We start from the raw sequence: 24,551 nt of genomic DNA, 5'->3' as shown, positions 1-24,551 counted from the left end.
CAGCCAATGGTTGGTGGTAGACTGCTTGTCTGTCACATCCTGGGAGGGGCATCTTGACAGGCTTCCTCTTCCCAGAGGATGTCAAGAGGAGCGCAAGGCATCTCTTGTTGTACCGATGGGGTGGTTATCACTGTTATTGTGCATGTAGGGGTCAAGAGAGCTGGTGGCCGTTCTGCTGGCTGAAAAACAGGCACTGGCATGTGGCTAGGGCCAGTAGTTGGTACTTGAGACCTCACTATGGTCCTAAATATGAATTTTGACACAATGTTTGCGAAGTCTGATGTCATATTGATTGGGTGGAATTGTTCAAACTTTTCCTTAGTGTGTTGACAAGACAGGCTGTCAAGTGTTTTATATTTCTGGAATTTCTTCACCCTCTTGAAAACTGGGCATGTCAATGAATAAGGAGTGGATGGTGTTCTGGGCAGTTTACACATGTAGGGGGTTGCTTGCAAGGGCTTACCTCATGTGTTGTCCTTTTTGCATGCCCCATAAGTAGCCTCATTACTACAGTGGCAGGTCATATGTCCAAACCTCTGGCACCTAAATTATCTCATAGAAAGAGGAAAACAGGGTTTGACATCACAACTATAAACAATGACCTTAACTTTCTTAGGTAAAACATTTCCATTGAAAGCTAGGATGAAAGGCTTCAGTATCTACCCAATCACACTTAGGTCCTCTCTGGAGGTGATGAACAAAATGGATCCCATGCCACTCTAAGTTAGCATGCAGTTCTTCATCTGTTTGTAGTATGAGGTCCCGGTGGAAGATAACACCGTGTATCCTATTGAGTTTGTTATGGTGAAGATGGTAACTGGTATATACCCAAGTTTGTCACAGGCCTGAAGTACCTGCAGTTGGTTAGCATTCAATGTTTTGATCAATGAAGATCCATTTCTCATCCTCTCTATTGCTGCGACTTCTCCAAACTGATCCTCCATATTTTCACCAAAAACAGTGGCTTCCTTGTTGCACAAGATTCTCCATCAGTTTTGGAATATACCAAAAACTGGATGAAATGTCCATATCCAACTCTCCTTGCCCGACTCTCATCCCACGACTCGACCACAGACAGAAACGACACGGGTTTGTATGTCTCTGCATTAAAATCTTGCTTTCTATCTGCCGAAATGGCTGTGTTGGCACGGCACCTGGTATGGGTGATTGGGATCCATTTCATTGTTGATTATCCCTCATGATGCCACTCACTCCGATTGAAGACTCTTCCTATGGGTGCCACCCCTCTATGGTGGAGGCTACCTAGCATAGTAGCCATTGCCTGATGGATACACACCAACCCCCCCACCCCACTGACAGATGGATTGAATATCACACTGGATTTTGGGTGTGAACATAAATCCACTCTAATAGTAGATGCAGAAGATCATAGCACACGGTGAATAGATTATGCACCATGTAAAGCATCCTTTGCCGAACAGCTTGCATTTCTGTGAAATTTAGGAAAGTGGGGGTCAAGGCCTGAAAGGGACCAACAGTAATTACGGCAATAATGTTGGAGGAAGGTTGTGAAAAGAGCTAAGAGGGTGTCCTGATAATGGCCGAGTTGTCAAAATAAAAGCTTCACTATGTACAAAACTCCTTTTAGTTGCCTCTTACAACAGGCACGGAATAACTGCAGGTCTATTCTAGCCTCTCATATCACATGTTGTGTTCTGCCACTTCTCCAGACCAAATATTGATCACTGAGCCTTTGGTGGTGGTGGTGGTGGTGGTGGTGGTGGTGGTGGTGGTGGCGGCAGCGGCGGCGGTGGTGGTGGTGGTGGTGGTGGTGGTGGTGGCGGCGACATTCATGATTCAGATTTAGTTGAATGTAGGTTGAAGCAGAGTACTAGCTTAAAGAGAAAAGACAGGTGGGGATCAAACCAGAATAGGAAAACAAGAATTCTGCTTAGGGGTCGCAGTCATGGGAGAGGTGTGGGCCAACAGCTTCAGGAGAAATTAGGGACAGAGTACCAGGTCACAAGTTTTGTGAAACCAAGTGCTAGCCTTAGCCAGGTGACAGAAAACTTAGGTCAGCTATGCAAGGGCTTTGAGAAGGAAGATCAGGTAATTATAGTTGGGGGAGCAGGAAACAACCTGGCTATAAATCCAAGATATAGTATTATGAGTGGCCTGGATAAAATAGGAGCAGAAACTGGGCACACGAATGTGTGGTTTGGGGAAGTCTTTCAGTGCCATGATCAGCCCTGGGTAAGCACTGCTGTAAGGCGTGTTAACACTGAGCTGAACGGGATGCTCCGGACACCGGCAAAGTCTCACATGAGTGTTGCTCCAGTTGATGCTATCGGTAGGTGGGGTTACACTACACATGGCCTGCACCTTAATAGGAAGGGGAAAGATAAGTTAGCTTCACTATTAGCAGATACTGTACGGGAGGTCACAGTCACACAAGGGGTTATCCCTGTGGTTATTGGAACCAGGCAGACAGGTTTTTTAGGTTAAAGCCAAATTCCAGACAGACAACAACCAAGGAAAACAGAAGAAAAGAAACTTCATGCACAGAAAATAGGGATAAAGCTAAGGGTGGTATCAACTTACTTCACCAAAATATCAGGAGAATAAAAATAAAGTAAATGAGCTGATAATGTGTTTAGATGATCTCACAAATAAGAATGAGATTGATATACTTTGTCTGTCTGAGCAGCATGCAACTGTGGGGATGGAAAAAATCAGTATAAATGGCTATAATATAGCATCTTACACTTGTAGATCTAGTATGGATAAAGAAGGAGTTGCCATTTTCATAAAACAAGGGTATAAATACGGAACTGTTGAAGTAAGCAAAATTTGTGTTGATCATCACTTTGCGGTTTGTGCATGTGAACTTCAGCTAGATAATGTTGTGTTGATATTAGAAAAAGTGTACAGGTCTCCACTAGGAGATTGGGAGTTATTCATAAAAAAGTTTGACTCCCTATTATGCCGTGTCAGACAAAAAGGAGAAGTTATTAATCTGTGGTGATTTCAATGTTAACTTTCTAAGCAATTCTGATAGGAAAAGTGAACTAGAAGTGTTGTTAACAACATATAACTTAGAATCAGTGATCAATTTCCCTACACACATAGCTCGGGACAGTAGTATTCTAATAGTTAATGTACTTGCAGCAAGAGGATGTAGAACAAACACATGTTTTCCCTGTGGTAAATGGATTATCTGACCATGATGCACAACTGATTAACTTACACAACCTAACAGGGTGTACACTTCAGAAACCATTAATGGAGAGATGTCTACAGACGTTAAAGTAACCTCTGGTGTGCCACAGGGAAGTGTTATGGGAACATTGCTTTTCACAATATATATAAATGACCTAGTAGATAGTGTCGGAAGTTCCATGTGGCTTTTCGCGGATGATGCTGTAGTATACAGAGAAATTGCAGCATTAGAAAATTGTAGCAAAATGCAGGAAGATCTGCAGCGGATAGGCACTTGGTGCAGGGAGTGGCAACTGACCCTTAACATAGACAAATGTAATGTATTGCGAATACATAGAAAGAAGGATCCTTTATTGTATGATTATATGATAGCGGAACAAACACTGGTAGCAGTTACTTCTGTAAAATATCTGGGAGTATGCGTGCGGAACGATTTGCAGTGGAATGATCATATAAAATTAATTGTTGGTAAGGCGGGTACCAGGTTGAGATTCATTGGGAGAGTGCTTAGAAAATGTAGTCCATCAACAAAGGAGGTGGCTTACAAAACACTCGTTCGACCTATACTTGAGTATTGCTCATCAGTGTGGAATCCGTGCCAGATCAGGTTGACGGAGGAGATAGAGAAGATCCAAAGAAGAGCGGCGCGTTTTGTCACAGGGTTATTTGGTAACCATGATGGTGTTACGGAGATGTTTAACAAACTCAAGTGGCAGACTCTGCAAGAGAGGCGCTCTGCATCGCGGTGTAGCTTGCTCCACAGGTTTCGAGAGGGTGCGTTTCTGGATGAGGTATCGAATATACTGCTTCCCCCCTACTTATACCTCCCGAGGAGATCACGAATGTAAAATTAGAGAGATTCGAGCGCGCACGGAGGCTTTCAGACAGTCGTTCTTCCCGCGAACCATACGCGACTGGAACAGGAAAGGGAGGTAATGACAGTGGCACGTAAAGTGCCCTCCGCCACACACCGTTGGGTGGCTTGCGGAGTATAAATGTAGATGTAGATGTAGATTAAGTAAAAGTGTGAGGGTGCTCAACCCGGTATCTATAGATCACTTCAGAGAAAGTTTAGGAAATGTAAACTGAGAAGATGTATATAATGAGCCAAATGCTAAAGATAAATGCAGCATATTTCTTGATAAATTTATATCCCTTTTTGAACATTGATTTCCAAAGAAAATTACTAAATGTAACACCACAATCTTTTCAAAGAAACCTTGGATTACTACAAGTATTAAAGTGTCTTCAGAAAGAAAAAGAAAACTGTATGAGACAGCAAGAACTAGTAAAGATCCAGAAGTAATTTTACACTATAAAAATTATTGTAACATACTGAGAAGAGTTGTAAGGAAATCAAGAAATATGTATGTTAGAGAAGAAATTAACAACTCCAGCAATAAAATCAAATCAATATGGAATGTTGTTCGAAGGGAGACAGGAAAAGTAACCACTGGGGTAGGTAGTATTACTGTTAAAGAGAATGAGACCATCTTAACCAACAGTACACAGGGAGCCAATGTATTTAGCAATCACTTCGTAAGTGTAGGAGAAAAAATTGGTGAGAATAGTTCAAAAGAAAAAGCCAGGCATTACATGGAAGAGTCAGTTTTGAAAAATTTTAGTCAGATGAAGTTTCATCTGACAACCTCTTGTGAAATAAGGAAAATTATTAAATCTGTTGGAGTAGATGACATCTCTAACAAGTTATTAAAACAATGTGGAGCAATTACAGCTGATGTTTTGAGTCACATATGTAATGCATCACTGACTCAGGATATTTTTCCAGACAGGTTAAAATATGCCATTGTCACGCCTCTCTACAAAAAAGGCGGAAACCACAAATGTCAATAATTACCGGCCAGTATCCTTGCTTACAGCATTTTCAAAAATCTTTGAGAAAGTAATGTACTCAAGAGTGGTTAGTCATCTCAACAGTAATGGGATACTTAATAAATCACAGTTCGGATTTCAGAAATGCTGTTCCACTGAGACAGCAATATACCATTTCACTGTCCACATAATAGATTCTTTAAATAGTAAAATGTCACCAGTAGGAATATTCTGTGACTTATCCAAAGCATTTGATTGTGTGAACCATGGCATTATGTTAGATAAATTACAATTCTATGGTACAAATGGAACAGCATATGAGTGGTTTAAGTCATATCTACAGAACAGGCAGCACAAAGTCTCTTTATATGCTTCAAGTGATTCAAAGGAGTTTGCCACATCATCTAACTGGGGTGAAATTACATTAGGTGTTCCACAAGGTTCGATCATGCCCCCCCCCCCCTCTCCCCTCTTGTTCTTGATATATGTGAATGACCTCCCTTCTTATGTGAAACAAGATGCTGAACTGACACTGGTTGCTGATGATACAAGCATAATTATTAATCCAGTTAAAGAAAGTCCAATAGAAAATGATACAAATAAGGTCTTTGGAAAAGTTATTAATTGGTTTTCTGCGAATGGGCTTGCTCTGAACTTTGAAAAAACACAGTACATCCAATTTTCTGCTGCAAAAAGTATAATTCCTTGAATAAATATAACACACCAAAAGAAGTCAGTAGCCAGGGTAGAGCATACTAAGTTTTTGGGTGTACATATAGATGAGAATCTTAATTGGAAAATTCATATTTTGGATCTCCTAAAGCGACTAGGTTCAGTAACTTTTGCAATCAGAATAATTGCCAATTTTGAGGATGTAGAAATTAGTAAGCTAACATACTCTGCATACTTCCACTCTCTGATGTCATACGGAATAATATTCTGGGGCAACTCAACACTTAGGCAAAAGGTATTCACTGCTCAAAAGAAAGTAGTTAGAATAATGTGTGGGGTTTATAGTCACACATCTTGTAGGCATCTGTTTAAAAGGTTAGGAATTCTTACAACTTCTTCACAGTACATTTACTCAGTAATGAAATTTTTTCTCAACAACATGGACCACTTTAAAATCAACATTCATGATTACAATACCAGAAAAAAGAAAGACCTACACTATCCTTTACTTAACCCATCTTTGGCACAGAAAGGGGTAAAATATGCTGCTATAAAACTTTCTGATAAATTACCAGATGAAATAAAAATGTCTGACAGACAGCAGTGATAGTTTCAAAAAGAAATTGAAATCATACCTCCTTGACAACTCCTCCTATACCAGAGATGAATTCTTGAATATGAGTAAATAAATCTGGAGATATAATATATGCATTTTGTGCCATTTAAGAGAATGAGATAGACAATAGAAATATTTAGGTATAACACTATAATGTAAACAAACAAAAACCTTGTTTCCTGTGTGCAGCTCTTGTGCATTTGACACGTTCCACATCATAACTGTTTTTTCGTGCTATTGATCAATGAAACACATAACTAACTAACTAACTAACTTACTGATTGACAACTGACAACAAAGTTGTAAAAAGCCTTTACATTTAGGCCATTATTCTTTTACTGGCATATAAGGGTTTTTTTTTAAGCTGTTACCAAAACAGTCTAAAGATAGCCTCTTGTCATTTACTGCCTCTGCTCCAACTATAACCAGTTGAGAATTCTGTTTCAGTTTTCCAACTGCATTTTTTAAATATCTTGCCTTACTGCTCACTTGATTTTTCACTCTTGCTGCTGTTTCCCACAATTTACCACTCACTTCATAATGATGAAGTTAGGCTTCATTCTTGCATTATTTAGTAGTTTAAGTAATTGATACCTACAATTTCACAAAGATTTTCCGAGATTTACAGATGTTTTCTTTAACCTCAATTCCTACATTAATGCAGGTCATGACCACCTCATGTATTTCTCACACTTTCAAAACTGAAGTAGTCTTCAGCAGCCATATAATTTTATTCCTAGATTATTTTCTGTTGTAACAGTTGTGTCCGGACGTTCACATTTTCTTTCTTTCTTTTTTTTTCCTTCCTTTCCTTTTCCCGTAACTGAATGATCAAGCACTTCTCCTCCAAACTTGTTTGATACTGTTTCTCAGCAATAAGTGTTATATATTAAACTGAACAGTATTTAGTAATGCCCTGTTGAATTGCTGACAAGTTCTGATCAAATGATGTTTCATTCAGAATTTTTACTATTTTTCCTTCCCTGCAATTCTAAAAACAACAACTCAACAGGTTTGGGTGGAATCACAATTTGGTTTTACGAAGAGTACTCTACACTGTCAAATTGAAAAATTGAGCTTGTCTTTTTTTCCACGATATTCTGAAAACTACAGATGAAGGGCAACAGGCATATTCCTTATTCCTAGATTTCCATATGGAATAGGTTCCTGGACATGTCAGTGGCTCGCATACTTCTTAAGCAATAAGCAAGTGGCAAGTGGTTATCAGAGACAAGGGTATCATCATGAATGTTCCAGGGAAATGGGGATTTGTGAGAGGACTGCTATTTTTCTCTATATACAAATACGATCTGACACAGAGGGCGAGCAGCAATTTGTAGCTGTTTGCTGGTGTATGGGAAGGTGTCATCATTTAGTGACTGTAGGAAGATACAAGATGACTTACACAAAATTTCTAATGAGTGTGACGAATGGCAGCAAGCTGCAAATGTAGAAAAAATGTAAGTTCATACAGATGAGTACGAAAAACAATCCTGCAATATTTGAATGCAGGATTAATAGTGAGCTACTTGACACAGTCAGGTTGAATAAATATCTAGGTGTGATGTCGCAAAGCAATATGACATGAAATGAGCATGTAAGGATTGTAGAGGGGGAAGGCGAATGATCGATTTTGGTTCATTGGGAAAGTTTTAGGAAAGGTTCACTGGGAAATTTTTAGGAAGTTTGGTTCATTTGTGAAGGAGACCGCAAACAGAACAGTAGCGGGACCAATTCTTGAGTACTGCTCGTGTGTATGGGATCCCAATCAAGTCAGATTAAAGAAAGGAATCAAAGCAATTCAGATGCAAGCTGTTCGATCTGTTACTGGTAGACTCAATCAACATGCAAGTATAACAGAAATGATTTGGGAACTCAAATGGTATTGCATGGAAGTAAGGCAATATTCTTTTCCACAAACACTATTGGGAAAATTTAAAGAACTGGCATTGGTAGCTTACTACAGAATTATCCTACTGCTGCCAACAAACATTTCACATAAGGACCATGAACATAAGCTAAGAGGAATTAGGGTTTGTACGGAGGCTTTTAGACAGCCGTTTTCCCCCCCCCCCTCTCTCTCTCTCTCTCTCTCTCTTTGCAAGTGGAAAAGGAAGGAAAATAACTAGTAGTGGTAACCCCAAACATGCACCATACAGTGGGTTGTGGTGTATGCATGTAGATGTAATCTGGTGCAGCTGATATGCAGTAGGCACAATATGACAGCATCTTTCCAAGTGGACTGCAGAGCGATATACCATGCCTTGGTGGCCCTTTGATTAATCTCAGTTTGTTGAGGGTCATGGTAACTTGATATCCGACATCCCAAGTGTTCAAAATTTGATGGCATCATTGCAATTGTTTGTCCATGCATGGTACGCCGAGTTCAAGTTTCTCTCCTATGGTTGCATCTTTATCCAATTTGTCAATGAACACCCACATGGCTCAGTGTCCAGAAGAATGTTACCGTCATTCAAGCGCTGTCAGTTAATGGGTCTTGGACGTTAGCCAGCAAAGGGTTTTTGGGGGCGCACTGAGCTATGTCTTGCATGCAGATCATGGAGTCATTAAAAACTAGGAAGTCTTCTGTGGTGAGATTTAATGTACTGCAGTCTATACACTGCATGCACTCTGGAAAAAATACTTCTCATGCCTCCTTGCATGTGCAGAAGCAACTGCCTGGCTTTTTGATCCAGCCATGTAGATGTATGTTGAATCTGGGTAGTCATGAAGAACTGACCAGAAGATGCATCTGAGAATGGTGGGATCAGCCCACGTAAGAGGTCCATCCAACCATATGACTGGGTAGATACCATGGGGGAGGGGTAAGGGGGGTGGGCAGAGGGAACTCTATGAACATAGATAAGAGGGGGCAGTTGGAGGTCCCCCCATAGAGCTTCCAATTGTATCCCAGCTGATCTACTAATTTTTTGGGCAATTTGTAAACAACCTGAATTGTTGGTTGTGAAACAGAGTTGAGTAAGACTGCTGAGTAAGCATCTAACACAGTATGACAGCATAGTTCACCAAGAGCTGCTGGCATCTGACCCTCAGTGCCGAGACACCAGCTTCCACCCGGAGGCTGTCTACATGGCTTGTACAGGGGGCTCCAGTTGGCAACTGCACACCACTGCAGTGGACAGGAATCAGCAAGCTCAGTACTGATGTTGCTGCCAGCCCATAGCCACCACATCCATAGTCCTGACGGGATAAAATTATGCTTTACAGAATCACGCAATTGTGCAGTCTGTGCCCCATAAGGTGCTGCTGATAAGTGCAAGGTTATTAAGATTCCTCATGCAATTTGCCTTGAACCGGCACACATATGGTAACCATGCTGACTCACTGTCAAATAAAGTGCCTAAAAATTTGGAAGTTTCAATGACTTCAAGTAACTGGTTACCAAGAAAGTTCTAGTCATGAATGTACAGTTCGGAGTTAGTAAAAGTGCATGAAGCAAGTTTTCATGCAAGAAAATTGGTATCCACAATTCAGAGTCCAATTACGTACTTTTTGTATGAGCCCCAGATGCTGGCACTCTGTAGTGCATAATGCTGCAGAGCTGTAATACAGGTAAAGGTCGTCCTCACACAGTCATAGTGAGACTATGGGTCCCAATGTAATCACAATATCGATGGAAAAGAGGGTTACATTCAGAAATGACCCCCGAGGGACTCCAGTTTTCCGTACGTATTGGTTGCTGAGGGTCAAACCTGTCCAGACCCAGAACACTTTGGGAATAGGAGATTCTGGATAAAAGTAGGTAAAAAGCCCCAAAACCCACACGAGTGCAATGTAGATACTGTTTCTCAGCAATAAGTGTTATATATTAAACTGAACAGTATTTAGTAATGCCCTGTTGAATTGCTGACAAGTTCTGATCAAATGATGTTTCATTCAGAATTTTTACTATTTTTCCTTCCCTGCAATTCTTTGATAAATTGTCTCCACATTATCAACATCACCATTACTTGATCTATCCATTTACTTGTCATGTGAATCAGAACTACTGTAATGTTTTGCAAGGTAACTGATACAAATGTTCTTGGGTTTCCATCTGTGTAAGCTCATTGAAACGGTGTGCTATTTTGATGAGTGTGACTATTATCACTTTCTGGCAAAGTCTCAACTATAACCCTGACAACGTTTATTAGCCGAACTTTGCAAAGAAAGATGTGATTGTTCCCTGTAAGGTATAGCTTTTCATTGTTTCCTAATACAAAACTACTGTTATCTACCAACAGTGTATTCCTTTTTAATTACAAATTTGTTGCTTTAGTCATGGTCCTGCATGCTTTCTCCACTTTCTGATAGCTCAAGCTTGTCAGTTAAATTTTCTATAAGAAAAAATTCCATTTTATAATCTCTATAAATTCAGTTGGACCCCTGCAACTGACTTTATTGTGATCACTCGCAATATGAGAACTTTCATATCTCCACAGTCTTTCAGCATCTTTTGTAATTGTTTTAATAAAAGTTTAATAAATCTTCAAATATTATTAATTTCTAGGGGCCATCAATGTGCACCTTCTATACATAATAAGAACTCAAACATTAGCTGTCTGTGACCACATGTTAAACTTTAACTATTATGTATGGGGTAATTCCATCTTTTTCTTGTAATCTTGACCATTTTTATACCATCTTGTGACTCTGATGCCTGTTGAACCCTTTACACTTCAGTGTGGTTATAAATAAATATTACTAATAATCATTCAAAAACTATGATAAGAGCTTTTTTTAATCAGTCTGGTTACTTCTGGTTTCAACTCCCAGAGAACTTTTCTATTTCTAACCTACTTTTATTTTACAATGATAACAATAGCCTAAATAATTAATGACAACCACTACTGAAACTAAAATGACTTCTGATTTTATTTAAAGTGAAAACTCCACTACTTGACAGCATGGGTTTCTCCACATAATTTAGTTCCCAACCCAAGCCAAAGGTCTCAAAGGAATAGCTAAGTGTACTGTCCTCAAATAAAATGTCCATAAGCATTTGTGGCAGTATCATAACTCTTCATCTCATCTAGGCCCTTGCCCATTTCTATAAAACTGCTTAAAAGTGCACAACTTTGTATAGACTCTCTATACACTCTTTACACCTATTCGCTTTCTCTTCTTTCCTTAGGACTGGTTTTCCATCTGAGCTCTTGATATTCATATGGCCACTTCTTTTCTCTCCAAAAGTGTCTTTAATTTTCCAGGAGGCATTATCTATCTTTCCCCTAGTGATACATGCTTCTAAATCTTTACATTTGTCCTCTTGCCATTCCTGCATATTCATTTTGCAGTTCCTGTCAATATCATTTTTTTTATGTTTGAATTTCCTTTCACCTGGTTCATTTAATGCATTTTTAAAATGTCTCCTCCACATGGGAAAAAATATATCTAAAAACAAAGATGATGTGACTTACCAAACGAAAGCGACACAAACAAACACAACCTCTTTCCTGATGAGGCAACAGTTTGTTGCAAAAGCTTGAATTTTGTGTGTATGTTTGTGTGTCTATCGACGTGCCAGCACTTTAGTTTGGTAAGTCACATCATCTTTGTTTTTTATATATATTTGATCACCTGCCGCCTTCAGTCTTTCATCTCTCAAAGTTAACCGTTCATCATTTACTGTATATTCCTTTCCACTGTTCCAGGCAATCATTGCTTAATGCTCCCTCTGAAACTCTCAACAACCTCTGGTTCTTTAACCTTCTCCAGATCCCATCTCCTTAATTTCCTACCTTTTTGCTATTTCTTCATTTTTAAACTACAGTTCATAATCAATAAATTGTGGTCAGAGTCCACATCTGCCTCTGGAAATGTCTTACAATTTGAAATCTGACTCCAAAATCTCTATCTTACCATTATATAATCAATCTGAAACCTTTCTGTGTCTCCAGGTTTCTTCCATGTGTATAAACTCCTTTCGTGATACTTAAACTAAGTGTTAGTGATGATTAATTTATGCTCTGTTCAAAATTCTATCAAGCAGCTTCCTCTTTCATTTCTTTTCCCGAGTCCATATTTATCTTCTATTTTTCCTTCTCTTCCATTTCCTACTATCGAATTCCAGCCCCCCATCTCTATTAAATTTTCCATCTTCCTTAACTACCTGAATAATTTCTTTTATGTCATCACACATTTCCTCAATCTCTTCATCATCTGTGGAGCTAGTTGGAATGTAAACTTTTCACAGTGGTTTACCTGCATACCTATTTTCTTATTCATCAATAAACCTACTCCTGCACTAACACTATTTGGTTTTGTATTCATAAGCCTGTATTCACATCATCAGAAGTCCTGTTTCTCTTCTTACCAAATTTCACTAATTTCCTCTACATCTAACTTTAATTTATCAATATCCCTTTTTAAATTTTCTAACCTACCTCCCTGATTAAGGGATTGACATTCCACACTCTGATCTATAGAATGGCAGTTTTGTCTTTTCTGAAGACGACATCCTCCTTAGTAGTGCTCACCTGGCAATCCGAATGGGGGTCTACTTTATCTCTGGAATATTTTACCAAGGAGGATCCCATGATCTTTTAACTGTACAGTAGAGCTCAATGGCCTTGAGAAAAATTATGACTGCATGTTTCCCCTTCCTTTCAGCTGTACACAGAAGCAGCAAAGCAAGGTGGTTTTGGTTGATGTTTTAAGACCATATCAGACAGTCATCAAGACTGTTGCCCATGCAACTACTGAAAAGGCTACTGCCACTCTTTAGGAACCACACATTTGTCTGGCCTCTGAACAGATACCCCTCTATTGTGGCTCCAACTACAGTATGGCTAGCTGTATCACTAAGGTATGCAAGCCACCAACAGCAAGGTCCATGGTTCATGGAGTGAGGGGGGAGTAGGAGTATGTAGACGGTCTATGCAAGGGAGAGGTACTCGAGGGCAATATTATAGATTTGGCAGAGGATGCAAATAAGGATGAGACGGGAGATATGACACAGTAAGAATAATTTGACAGAGCACTGAAAGACCTAAGTCGAAAGAAGGTCCCAGGAGCACATGACATTTTGTCAGAACTACTGATACCCTTGGGAACACCAGCCATGACAAACTCTTCTATCTGGTGTGCAAGATGTATGAGACATGCAAAATTACCTTGCACTTTTAAGAAGAATGTAACAATTCCTATTCCAAAGAAATCAGTTGCTGATAGGTGTGAATATTACTAAGCTGTCAGTTTAAGTCACAGTTGCAAAGCACAAACACGAATTCTTCACAGAAGAAGAAGAAGAAGAAGAATGGAGAAACTGGTAGGAGCTGACCTCGGGGAAGATCAGTTTGGATTCTAGAGAAATAACAGTATGATCATCAGTAACTTTTGCAATGGAAATCATCACTATTGATGACTAAATATTTAATGCTACAATTTACTTCTGTCAGACTGCACAGAAACTCAGCTGCTTTTTCTGTTTAAAGATGCTAATGACACTTAGCATTACTCCAAATGGTCAAACAATGCTGCCTAATTTTCTCACTGATTCTGAGCTACAATAAATCCAGTGCTCACAGAATTTATGGTGCTGATGTGTTTCATCTGGCAAGTTCACAGCACTGACAACTGCTGCTATCTGAACAACACTACAGTAAATATTAGTGCTTCCTGACAGTCATTCTTGAAGCCAAATTCATTCCCTTGGCTGGCTACAGCGAACCTTCTGTCCGATATTCTGGGCTATGTGTAAGCTGCCATCTGCCACATATGATACATTTTTGGTCACAGAAAAGTAATTGTCACTGATGTCACTGCTTCGAGTCTATCAATGTGGAATTTCTACTTGCCTACAGTGCTCAAGAAGAGTAGTTTACCACAGCGAAATTGCTCCTTAATGTTATAACTTAATCAATGAAAATATACTACTGACTTCGGATTAAATTACTGGTTATCATTACAATTAAATCTTTTATGACTCAAACATACCATGCCCAACAATCTATCATGATAAATTATGAATTTCACCAAATTCTATTTGATATAATCCATTACTGGCAGAGTTGTACCAGTTTTTATGGTATACTGATGTTTACCTTTAAAATGACATGCTCAGCACCTGTGATTAATCTGTAACATGTGATTTACACATACCATCTTCAGCTACAGTTGCTGTTGCTGTTGTAGCAGTCTTCACTCTGAAGACTGGTTTGATGTAGTTCATGTAAGTCTATCCTGTGCAAGCCTCTTTATGTGCAATATTGCAATCTACACCCATTTAAACCTGCTTACTTTATTCAAACCTTTACATTACACCTTCCCTTCAAGTTGAGTAAACAAACCATGCTCAAATTACATTTTTGTTTTGCTGAAGTACAACTTCTAATAGTTTTTTTGTTTCAAATGGATCTACAGTCATTCCTTTGAAAGCAAGTGACAATGGCAGCAATGTCGTGAATTACAAAACATTTAGATAGCCATATTATACCATTAATGTGGCTTAAACAATAGATAAACTTATTTAAAATGATGCCTAGAGTTGTAATTGAGCTGCTGAAAATAATGATTTGATTGTTTTCAAATATATTCGTTAGTAACAATGTTTTCTTTGATTAAAAAAATAATGAATGAGTAATAGTTGCATAATCGTATGCACAATGACAAACTTTGATCTTAGATCAACTGTCACCCCAGCACTAATAAAAACCAAGCAGATGATAAAATTTCTGTGGTTCCCATGCTGCACCTGACTTCCAAATATTTTCTTTGTCACCTGCACAAAGAATTTATCCCAGTCACAACCAGTATGGTGTCATGAGTGAAAAATGTTTTGCTGGCATTGGCCTCCTAATAGGCTTCAGAATTTCTCATTTACCATGATAGCTTGGTATTGAACAGCTTCTTCCAATTCTTTACATGTTTTTGTCATACTGACCCACATAAAAAGCTTGTTTCTTAAAACTTTAACAAAACTCCCAATGCATTTGAAATAGACATAATAATGAAAAGTAGCCTCAGTCTCTAATGACACAAATGGCTATCGTCGTGACATCATATGACCTACATCAATTTAAGTTTATCACTAGATGCTGCTGCTAGTGCACAGTTATTCATTTCAAATGCTAGGCTACACATTACTTCAAACAGCAAAGGGGGTTCTTAAAATACAGTTTCAATGTTATTTTTGTGGACAATGCTCTTTTTGCAGTAACACATCTCTTCTTTCTGCTTTCTTCTTCTTCTTCTTCTTCTTCTTCTTCTTCTCCTCCTTCTCCTCTCTCTTTTTACCACTGAGAATAAGGTTCTCTTTCTTGAGTAAAAGTTACACAATTTTATATCTGACATGAAAAAACTATTACAGAAATACAAATATAGATTTTTAATTTACACTACAATATTAACATTGACTGAAGAGATAATACAAACCTTCAAAAGGATAAAGAGCTCTACATACTCCCAGAGCAGGCAGCAAGTCTCCATCACAGTAATCTCCAGGGGCAGGATCGTTATCTCCGTGCTCATTGTCAGAGTCAGGCAAACTCGTGTGAGAGGTCCCAAGTCCAGACTCAGGGCTGTTTGAGGAGCTAAATGTTGGTTAAACAATGACGAATAATGCCATAAGTCAGAAGTTAAGCTATTTACAGTTCTAAGGGAATAGAGAATCTTCAGTGTTACTACTTAAATGGAGCACCTCATGGAACAAAAAGCTATATTTTTCAATGTTCTGAATGCTAAACTTCCACCACTGTATGTTGATGAAACCTCAATGACTGAAAAGAGAGCTGTCTTCCACAATGATTGTTTAGAATTACATGCAAGTTGAAGAGTGCTACACTATACAACACAGAAAGAGTTTTCTACAACAGTCCTGCACACTAAACATTACTCACTACAGAATAATGTACAAAGGCATAGAAACTTACTGATACTGTACGGATAAAGCAAAAATCTGAAAAAAGCCTTAGATGAGGCAGAGTAAGAATGAGCTACAGTTGCAAGCTAAGATCTGCTATAAAGCTGAACTGGTAAAGCATAAAACAAACAAACAAACACAAACACAAACACACACACACACACACAGGCAGCTCCAAACATCTGCCAGACTGAATACTTACTCTCAATCAATTGAAGGCGAAAAAAAAGGCAACCTTCCAAAGTAGCTACTAGTACAGTAAATTTTATTGTTACAGATGAAAAAGGAAAATTAAGAGTTCAGTCTTTTACTGACAGTCTGTTCATTATAAACATGGAGCACTAGCTCAGCTGAGTAAGGATTTGAAAGGAAATTTGTTGAAGGCTGTTTGAAGAAAGTATAGTGGTATGTGCCTGAAGTAATTTAAAGAAACCATAATAAACCAGGATGACCTAATAGATATCTGAACTCTGCTTCTGTCAAATATGTGTCCTGTGTCTTAACAACCATATCAGGCTGCTCAGTTTCACAGGACAGAGTATACTCACATAGATTCTGTTACTACATGCAAATGGCCAATGATAATTTGTAGCAGTGCGGGGAAAAATATAATTAACTGGCGAAACCATTAAGTATGTTTAATAAACAATTTAAAAAGTAAAGACAAACAATGTTAATTATCCATCAAATAGAAATGAATGCCATACATGACAATGAGCTTGTGCCTGTCTGAACAGTGGGATGATACTAGCAAAACGACAACAGTAATGTGCAATTGTATCTGATAATACACCCAAGAACACAAGACGAAACATGAAAAAAAAGGTAGAAAAACTGCAATAATAGTATTGTAATCTGTGGAAATGGAGAAGAGGCAAACTGGATAACTACTTCATGCAGAATAGATGGTTGTGGCAAGGAACTGAAGATGATCGTTTCATTACAGGTGATCTGTTCACAAATTCTGTAAGTTATTACAATTACTTCCCCAAAACTTACAGAGGATATCGTCATCCTATCATTACGTACTGTATTTCAATACATGTCAGTGCTGAAATGACAATAAAGAAGATGCAGCAATTATGATGTTCGGAGCAAGTATTTAACCTTTTCTGCTGCTTTAAAAGATTATCCATAACCTATGCTCCAAACCGATTGTTGAACATGCACAGCGCAAGATATTAACAAATTCTTCACTAACATGCATGATTTTAGAACTGTGGTAGCAGCTTGTGACTAGGTTATTAATCCTTTTAACACTGTCACACATTTTACACCCTGTAATATTTCGTAACAGTCTCATGGTTTCAACAGTTTTAGTCACCAGTATTATTGTTCCTCTTTGGCTCTATCTAAATGTCCACAATTAGTCCACTGAACACACACTTTGTGTGTGTTTAAAATAGCATGATAACTGAAACTTCACAAAGGATTACAACTTGTGTCAGGCCAGGATGTGAACCCACTACATTTGCCTTTTGTAGGTAATTTATCTACTGACTGGCTGTCCATAAATGACTGATGACCTGCACTCACTCCTTTACTTTTCTCCTAACTTCTAAACTTCACAGAAGTTCTCCTGCACACCTGGCAGGACTAGCACTCTTAGACAAAAGGATACTGCAGAGAACTGTTTTAGTCATGGCCTGAGTGACTGTTTCTAGAATGAATTTTCACCCTTATTTCAAACTTCTTGGTACAGTAAAACTGTGTGCTGGACTGATAACTTAAGTAAAGGATCCTACTATCAATCAGATAAAGATCACAGCTTAAACGATCCTTCAACTTAGTATCTCCAATATTCTGTGACAAGATTGGTGCAAATTTTGTCACTCCCCATAGTTTCATAAAAAAGGTAAAATTTCTGCAAATTATTTCGATTTGTTTATTTTAAACTTGTTTGTTCCCGCACAACTTAAATACCCAACGCACATCATCAGCAGTATTAAAATATTACCTAGTGACTCAACTGTCACCATACACTGCCACTGTAACAGCATGCACTATCACCACCACCACCACCACCACCACCACCACCACCACCACCAGAAACAACAGTAAAAAAAATTGCAATAATGAAACTGGGAAAGGTAAGTAGTTTCTAAGGTCAGCAACTCAACAAAATTTACATAATAACAGTAAAATTCAACATACAGTTAAGTAAACAATATGAAACTTTCAAATATGAATAAGAAAAAGACCAAAAGCCATACTCATAACATGGTCATGGTACATCAGTATACACCACTGAGACTTTTCAAATCTCTTTGCTCTTTCCTTCTGAATTCAAGAGGATGAAGCAAGATAATGCAGGTTAGTAAAGGAAAGGCTACCCTGAACTGTTGGATCAAAACATCAACTAGTAGCAGTAAATGGAATGGCAGAAGTCTGAGAACAAAGGAAATTTTGGAATGCCAGCATAATAAGAGATATATGAGGTCATGTATCACCTTAAGTTATTTAGGGAAATCACAACTACTTATAGCTGCATGGCCAGAGAGGGATTTTAGCCCTATCTATCTTGAGTCCAGTGTCTGTAACCACTGTGTCCCCACTCGTGGTAGATCAGAAAATAGAAGATCAGTAAAAATAATTGGACACATCAGTAGTAAAACTTTGAAACGTTATACTATGATAGTAAAGCTCAAATAGTGATAAAAATAACAGGAACAAAATGATTGTGACTATCATAAATTATAGAAATCACAAGAGATTGGGGTGGAAATAAGAAGGGAGGGATCTGAGCCAAGATGTAGAGTCAGCTGGAAGAATAACAGTAATGTGAGTAACTGCCACAGAAATAAAATACTAAAATAACAACTTAAGAAGTATCAAAAGAGAAGAAAATTTCTGAAGAAATAGAAGTGTGATAATTTGATAATGATCATAAGAAATAAGGAGGGATTCTAAGGGATTACTGATGTCAAGAAAATGTAAAAGTATGTATTGTAAATCGAGTATGATTTGTACTAACTTCAGTCTGTGGTGATATGAAGTACTTCTGATCATAAAGGCATGTACATTACCCCACTACATTACCCTCATTTTATAATACAACCTCCTTTAGTTTGTGTCTTTTCCACTACACATGATCCTGCTCTATAAAATTATACTCCTCACTTTAACTCAACTCACTGATCCCCCAGTGTTTCTCCCCCCATCCACCTCCACCCTCAACTTCTAACTTTCATCTAGGCTCTGTATAACAACCTTCAAATCTCCGACACCTCACACCCTTCATAGGTTCAACCCCTACATATTTACTGTTCTACCACTCCATTATCATGTAATCTGCTCCTCTTTTCATTCCCCTCCATCTCTCATCTTCTCTTCTTCATATTTCTGCCTTATTTATGCATGAAGTTATTTAAACTTTCTCATTTTTCCAGCTCTCTCTCTCTCTCTCTCTCTCTGTCTCTCTCTCTCTGCAATCCTTGTATGCCTTTAGTACATCTTCTTTGAGCCCTCCATAAAATTCCCATTAACTTTCATCTGCAAAATGTAAAATTTTGTAATTTCCTACCAGCATTAACAGCAAATACCTTTGCCATGTTCCACGTGTTAAGTGCTCTGTTGTTGGAAGTAAGGGGGAAGGAGGGCTGTCCCCAGAAGTTTTACTGTTGCCATATAGCTTTAGCCTGTGCTCTCCTTCTGCATTGCATTCTGAATAAGCCGCTGCCACCACCGCTGCCTCCTCCTCCTCCTCCTCCTCCCCCCCCCCCCCCAAATGCTCCCCACCCTCTACTCACCCACCTCCAACATTGCACTTTTGTTCTCTCCAACTGATATTTTCAAACAATGACTCTGTGGTCCTAACAGAGCATTACTGTTTTAAGTATATGTAAGGCATACTACAAAGATTTCAATTCCCACATCGCTGAGTACAGCTTTTGTGCCTGCTATTATTCACATTTGATATTTTCACTTTTGCTACCTTGATTTTACTACATCAGTAAAACTAGAACTTACATGTATTTTGTTAATGTAAGTGCACAATTAAAACAACAAAATCTGTGGCCCAAACAATTATGTTTTAGTTATTGCACCTCAAAACAAAATTATATCTCACTACAAAGTTGATAAACTATGAAAACAACAGCATTCACATACATAATAAATGCTGTGTACTCCTCAAAGGAAAAGAACTCCACACACTGTAGAGGTGTGTGGTCAAGTATTTTGTAGTAATAGCATGCCATTGTGTAATACTAGAGGAGTACTTTATGCAACTAAACAATAAGGCTTTACTTCAAATTTTAAAAAGACCAAGTCACGCACCCATGGGATGGCAGTGGCGTTCCAGGAGCTGAGTGTTTGTGGTTTAGAGTAGGGTTGGAAACACTTGAGTCAGATGCTGACCGACTCAGAGAATCCTCTTCTCCCCCTGAGCCGCCACTATTTCTGCGTATAGGACATGCCAACTTCATCAGTTTCATATGAAGACTATTACGCATTGCAGCTATCACTAACATTAACCGTTTCATGTAGAAATAGTAGAGACTCCAAAATCTGACCTGCACGGATATTGTAGTTTCGGGGAGCATTAAGAAACTTATTAAGTAACTCGGACTAAAAATGCAGCAAGAATACAACAATAGGAAATATGTTATGGATATCTATGTGGTGATAAATATGAACTATTTATACATATCCATGAAGAAATAAACTTATGCAAGTTATATTCATTAACACAAGTCCCTACACATAATTCCAGTAAAACAAAGCTTTTTCACTTTCTATCACTGTTAACAGCATTATCACGTATACTGCAAAGTCTAATTAACATTTTTACTACAAAAACATTGGCATACCAGAAATCATAAATATAATAAGCACGATGTTTATATGACTGAAAAAGGAATAAATATTTTAAAAAAAGATAAAGGCTTCCTTAGAAAGGAAAACCCCATTAAGCTTCAATTAAACAATGAACAAGCATTATTTATGCTGCAGTTTGTGAGATTATAAGAAATGCTTACATGCAAAGCAGCTTACACATATTTCAGCATGTTAACTGATGCTGCTGAAAAGTTCATAGCCAGAGTTATACGAGATTATCTGTTGCTTGAAATGTTCTGTGTTAGTATACACAAATATGTAGTACATAGCACATTCTCTTAAACAGCAAATCATACTGGACAGATTAAATTTAACACCACAAGAGGAAAATTCTGGACTCTGCATTCCTGACAGTGCGAAGGCATGAGAGTCATCAGTTTTCCAATAAATCAGTCATATTATGTGATGCTAATAATAAGCTTTTATATATGACAGTATTTTTGTCCTGAGAACCACAGAAGCATCAAATAGGTTGTCATAGTTTAGGAACTATTACCCAGTATCCCCTCATATCTGTGTTTCTTTTGTTGTTACTAAAATGAAACAAGACTTGGGGGACCCAGATTCTTTTTGTAGCCTGTGTAATTTATAGAATTTAACAACTTTGTGGTTAACAGCTTAAAATCCTTTCTGTGTATACTTTTGCTGTATTGGTTATACCTCTGAACATTATTTGTTCATAATATGAAAATTCCATCAACTTTCATTGATAATTCAACTGATGCATTAAATTTAATAATAATAATAATAATAATAATAATAATAATAATAATATCATCATTATTATTATCATCAAAATAATAATAATAATGCAGATGTACACATTTCAGCCATCTTCACAGTGAGTCAACAGAGTGAAGCTGTAGTACTTGCCACAGTATTCATTCCGTCATTCAAATAAACCACAGATATGAAAGTGCCAGAGAAGCTGACTGGTGGCAAAGAGTGTGTACATTACAGAAAGTGCTGAATTCAAAGATTTGTCTAGCTGAAAGATGCAGCTGAAATTCTTTTGCTGGAGAATTTAATTAACGAGGGTAGCAGTTTCAACCTGGACAAATCACAGAATTTTGTGCTTTCTTTAACATGCATACTCTTTATTGCTGATCAAAGCCTCTGCAACAAATGTTTAAAGGAAAGAACGAATAGTAGGAAGTGCTGTGGCTTTAGTCTGTTGGACCACTTTGAACATGGCCAAAAGAAGAAGAAGAAGAAGAAGAAGAAGAAGAAGAGGAGATGCATCCTTAAATCTGAAACTGTCCTAACAAAGTATGATGAATTATTTCAGTCACATGGATCAACTGAACTTCATCTCTAATAAAATGAAACTATGGACGGAAATATTGTTTGCTGATTTGCTGCTTCAGAATGGTAGGGCCACAACTGTATAATAGTGAGGAAAATTTCACGAATTTTTATATTGCCCATCTCAGTTGCAAGAATATACTATTTCTGGCAGTTGTTACTGGTTTTGGACTGAACTGTCCTTTCTCAAACCACACACCTTGTTATTAGTTACACAAAATGGTGTCAAAAGGCATGAACTGCTTCATACAAGAAAGTCAAACTGTGAGGAACAAATATGATCACTGATATGGCAGCCCACGTATCTGTGAAACAGTACATAGTGTAATTACTTACAGTTGATAACAAGATGTGTGGTTTAAGAATGGGCGAGTCAGCCCAAAACCAGTAACCACTGTAGCAAGAAATTATATATTCAAGCAACTGAGATGACCAAAATAAAAATTTATCAAATTTTCCTTAGAAATACAACTGTATATCAAAACAATTTGTTTGACTGGCAGAATTGTGTCCATAATAAGTCCTCACAAACTTAGGCAACAATAAATGTGAAATCAGACTAACTGTGCCACAGAAGAGCTTGTCATCCATGAATCTCAGGATGTACAATTTATTATCTCTCTTGGTATGTGTCACCAACTGTGATTTAAATACATGCTATTATGGAAGAACATTCAACACAAGGGAATGTGCTCTTCCTGTAGCTCTTTTCTCTAAGATAACCACCTATCAGAAAAAAAAGAAACATTTAAATTATTTCATACATACAAGCAGGTTTCCATATCAATTGACATCTCAGCTTTGTGTGTGTCACTGTAACTGGACTAATTGCATCATATAATTTTACAATAGCAAAGGGCAAGAAAGTGGTTCTTTCAAATGACATCTCTCACCCACACATACAAACTTCATCAGATAAACTTTGGTAAAGAGAGCACACCATGATCTTTACTCTGCTGGCTTCTTGTAGTTGTCTTACATCCCATTACAGCAGACATGACACTTTTAACAAACACTAAAGCCCCTTGAAAGCAAGCTGAGCAGTCCCTTCATAATGTCAACACTTCTTTTACAGTACACTAAGTTTAAATTAACAATGAAATTTGTTCATTATATTTTTCTGACATCAGTTGTCTTCCTGGGGTAAACTGGCCACTAATTTAAAACCTCATCATATGAATCACAATATCTTATTAACCAAAATGCCTGCATCTTGTACACATATAAAATCTTGTCTTCCTTTCAATGCAAGCAAGGGAAATTCCAGCATTGGTTGTACAAATTTGAAACAGTTTTTTGTTATTGCATATTGATTTCAATCACAGTGTGATCATCTTCAGTGCAAGACTAAGTTCACTGGACTCATATAATCACACACAAAATATGACTTCATACATAAGTGTTCATAGTGAAGAACTTGCCAACTAGCAGGTAAGATTCACACTTTCAATGTATACTGAACAACATGAAGAAATATAGATTGCAGCAAGAAAAAGGCATTTCAGTTTATAAAATGAATATTTATACAGCTTTATATGCAGCCTTACAAAATTCTGTCATAACCGATGAAAAGCCACAAAGTTAACTTAAAATTATGTACCCAGCCATCTAACAGAATAATGAAAGCTGACACAGTAACATAAAAATGTTAACACTAACAGTTTTGATGAAAAAGTTGGTTACAAATGATTCAAAATATCTAACAATTATTTATGGGTCAGTAGTAAACAAATCTACCAGAAAAATCTCTCTCCAGCTAACATCTATGGCTGTGTATTTTATATGGCTTTTTAGGTACAAGGCAAACACGAATTTTTTACCATTGAACAAATAGGAAACTGTAGGGTCCGGAAATAGTATGAGGCTGACTTTCAACAGTAAGTTACACATGTCACCCTTTGTTGAGAGATCGTGCAATGAATGTGGTAAATCGTCAGAAGACAATACATGTTCCAAGTTTCCTGCACACACATCTATGTTACTTTAACTGTATGTTTATTTCAGAATGTAAAAAAGAAGGCACCACAAGTAAGCAAAGATTTTTTACCATACATAACCAAAAGCTAGAAATGGAAATGACTTTCTAAAGAAATAATTGACTCTCCAACCATTTTCACTAATACCTGTGAATCTAACTGTGTGTCATCCACACCCATATTCAAAGAATTCATCCACAAGAACTGCCTGAAATTCTCTGTAGTGTGTATTTGCTGGTAACAATCAGATTGGACTTTCAGCCTCTGA

At 37.8% G+C, this 24,551-nt stretch overlaps 1 protein-coding gene across 5 annotated transcripts in view; it reads right to left on the bottom strand.

The window, feature by feature from the left end:
• Window positions 1-24,551, bottom strand: part of LOC126248916 (formin-binding protein 1-like) — a 379,078-nt gene that overhangs the window by 16,099 nt on the left and 338,428 nt on the right. For 2 of the 5 annotated variants that reach the window (XM_049950406.1, XM_049950404.1), the window contains exons 10-11: window positions 20,442-20,564; window positions 15,677-15,834 (exon numbers count right to left, since the gene is read on the bottom strand). In XM_049950406.1, the coding sequence (XP_049806363.1) occupies window positions 15,677-15,834; window positions 20,442-20,564 (281 nt within the window). The remainder of the gene's footprint in view (window positions 1-15,676; window positions 15,835-20,441; window positions 20,565-24,551) is intronic. The other 3 variants (XM_049950405.1, XM_049950407.1, XM_049950409.1) reach the window with 3 other exon arrangements.

The sequence above is a fragment of the Schistocerca nitens genome, chromosome 3 (genome assembly GCF_023898315.1).
Source record: "Schistocerca nitens isolate TAMUIC-IGC-003100 chromosome 3, iqSchNite1.1, whole genome shotgun sequence".
Taxonomy (NCBI): domain Eukaryota; kingdom Metazoa; phylum Arthropoda; class Insecta; order Orthoptera; family Acrididae; genus Schistocerca; species Schistocerca nitens.
This window is presented reverse-complemented; position numbering and strand designations above follow the sequence as displayed.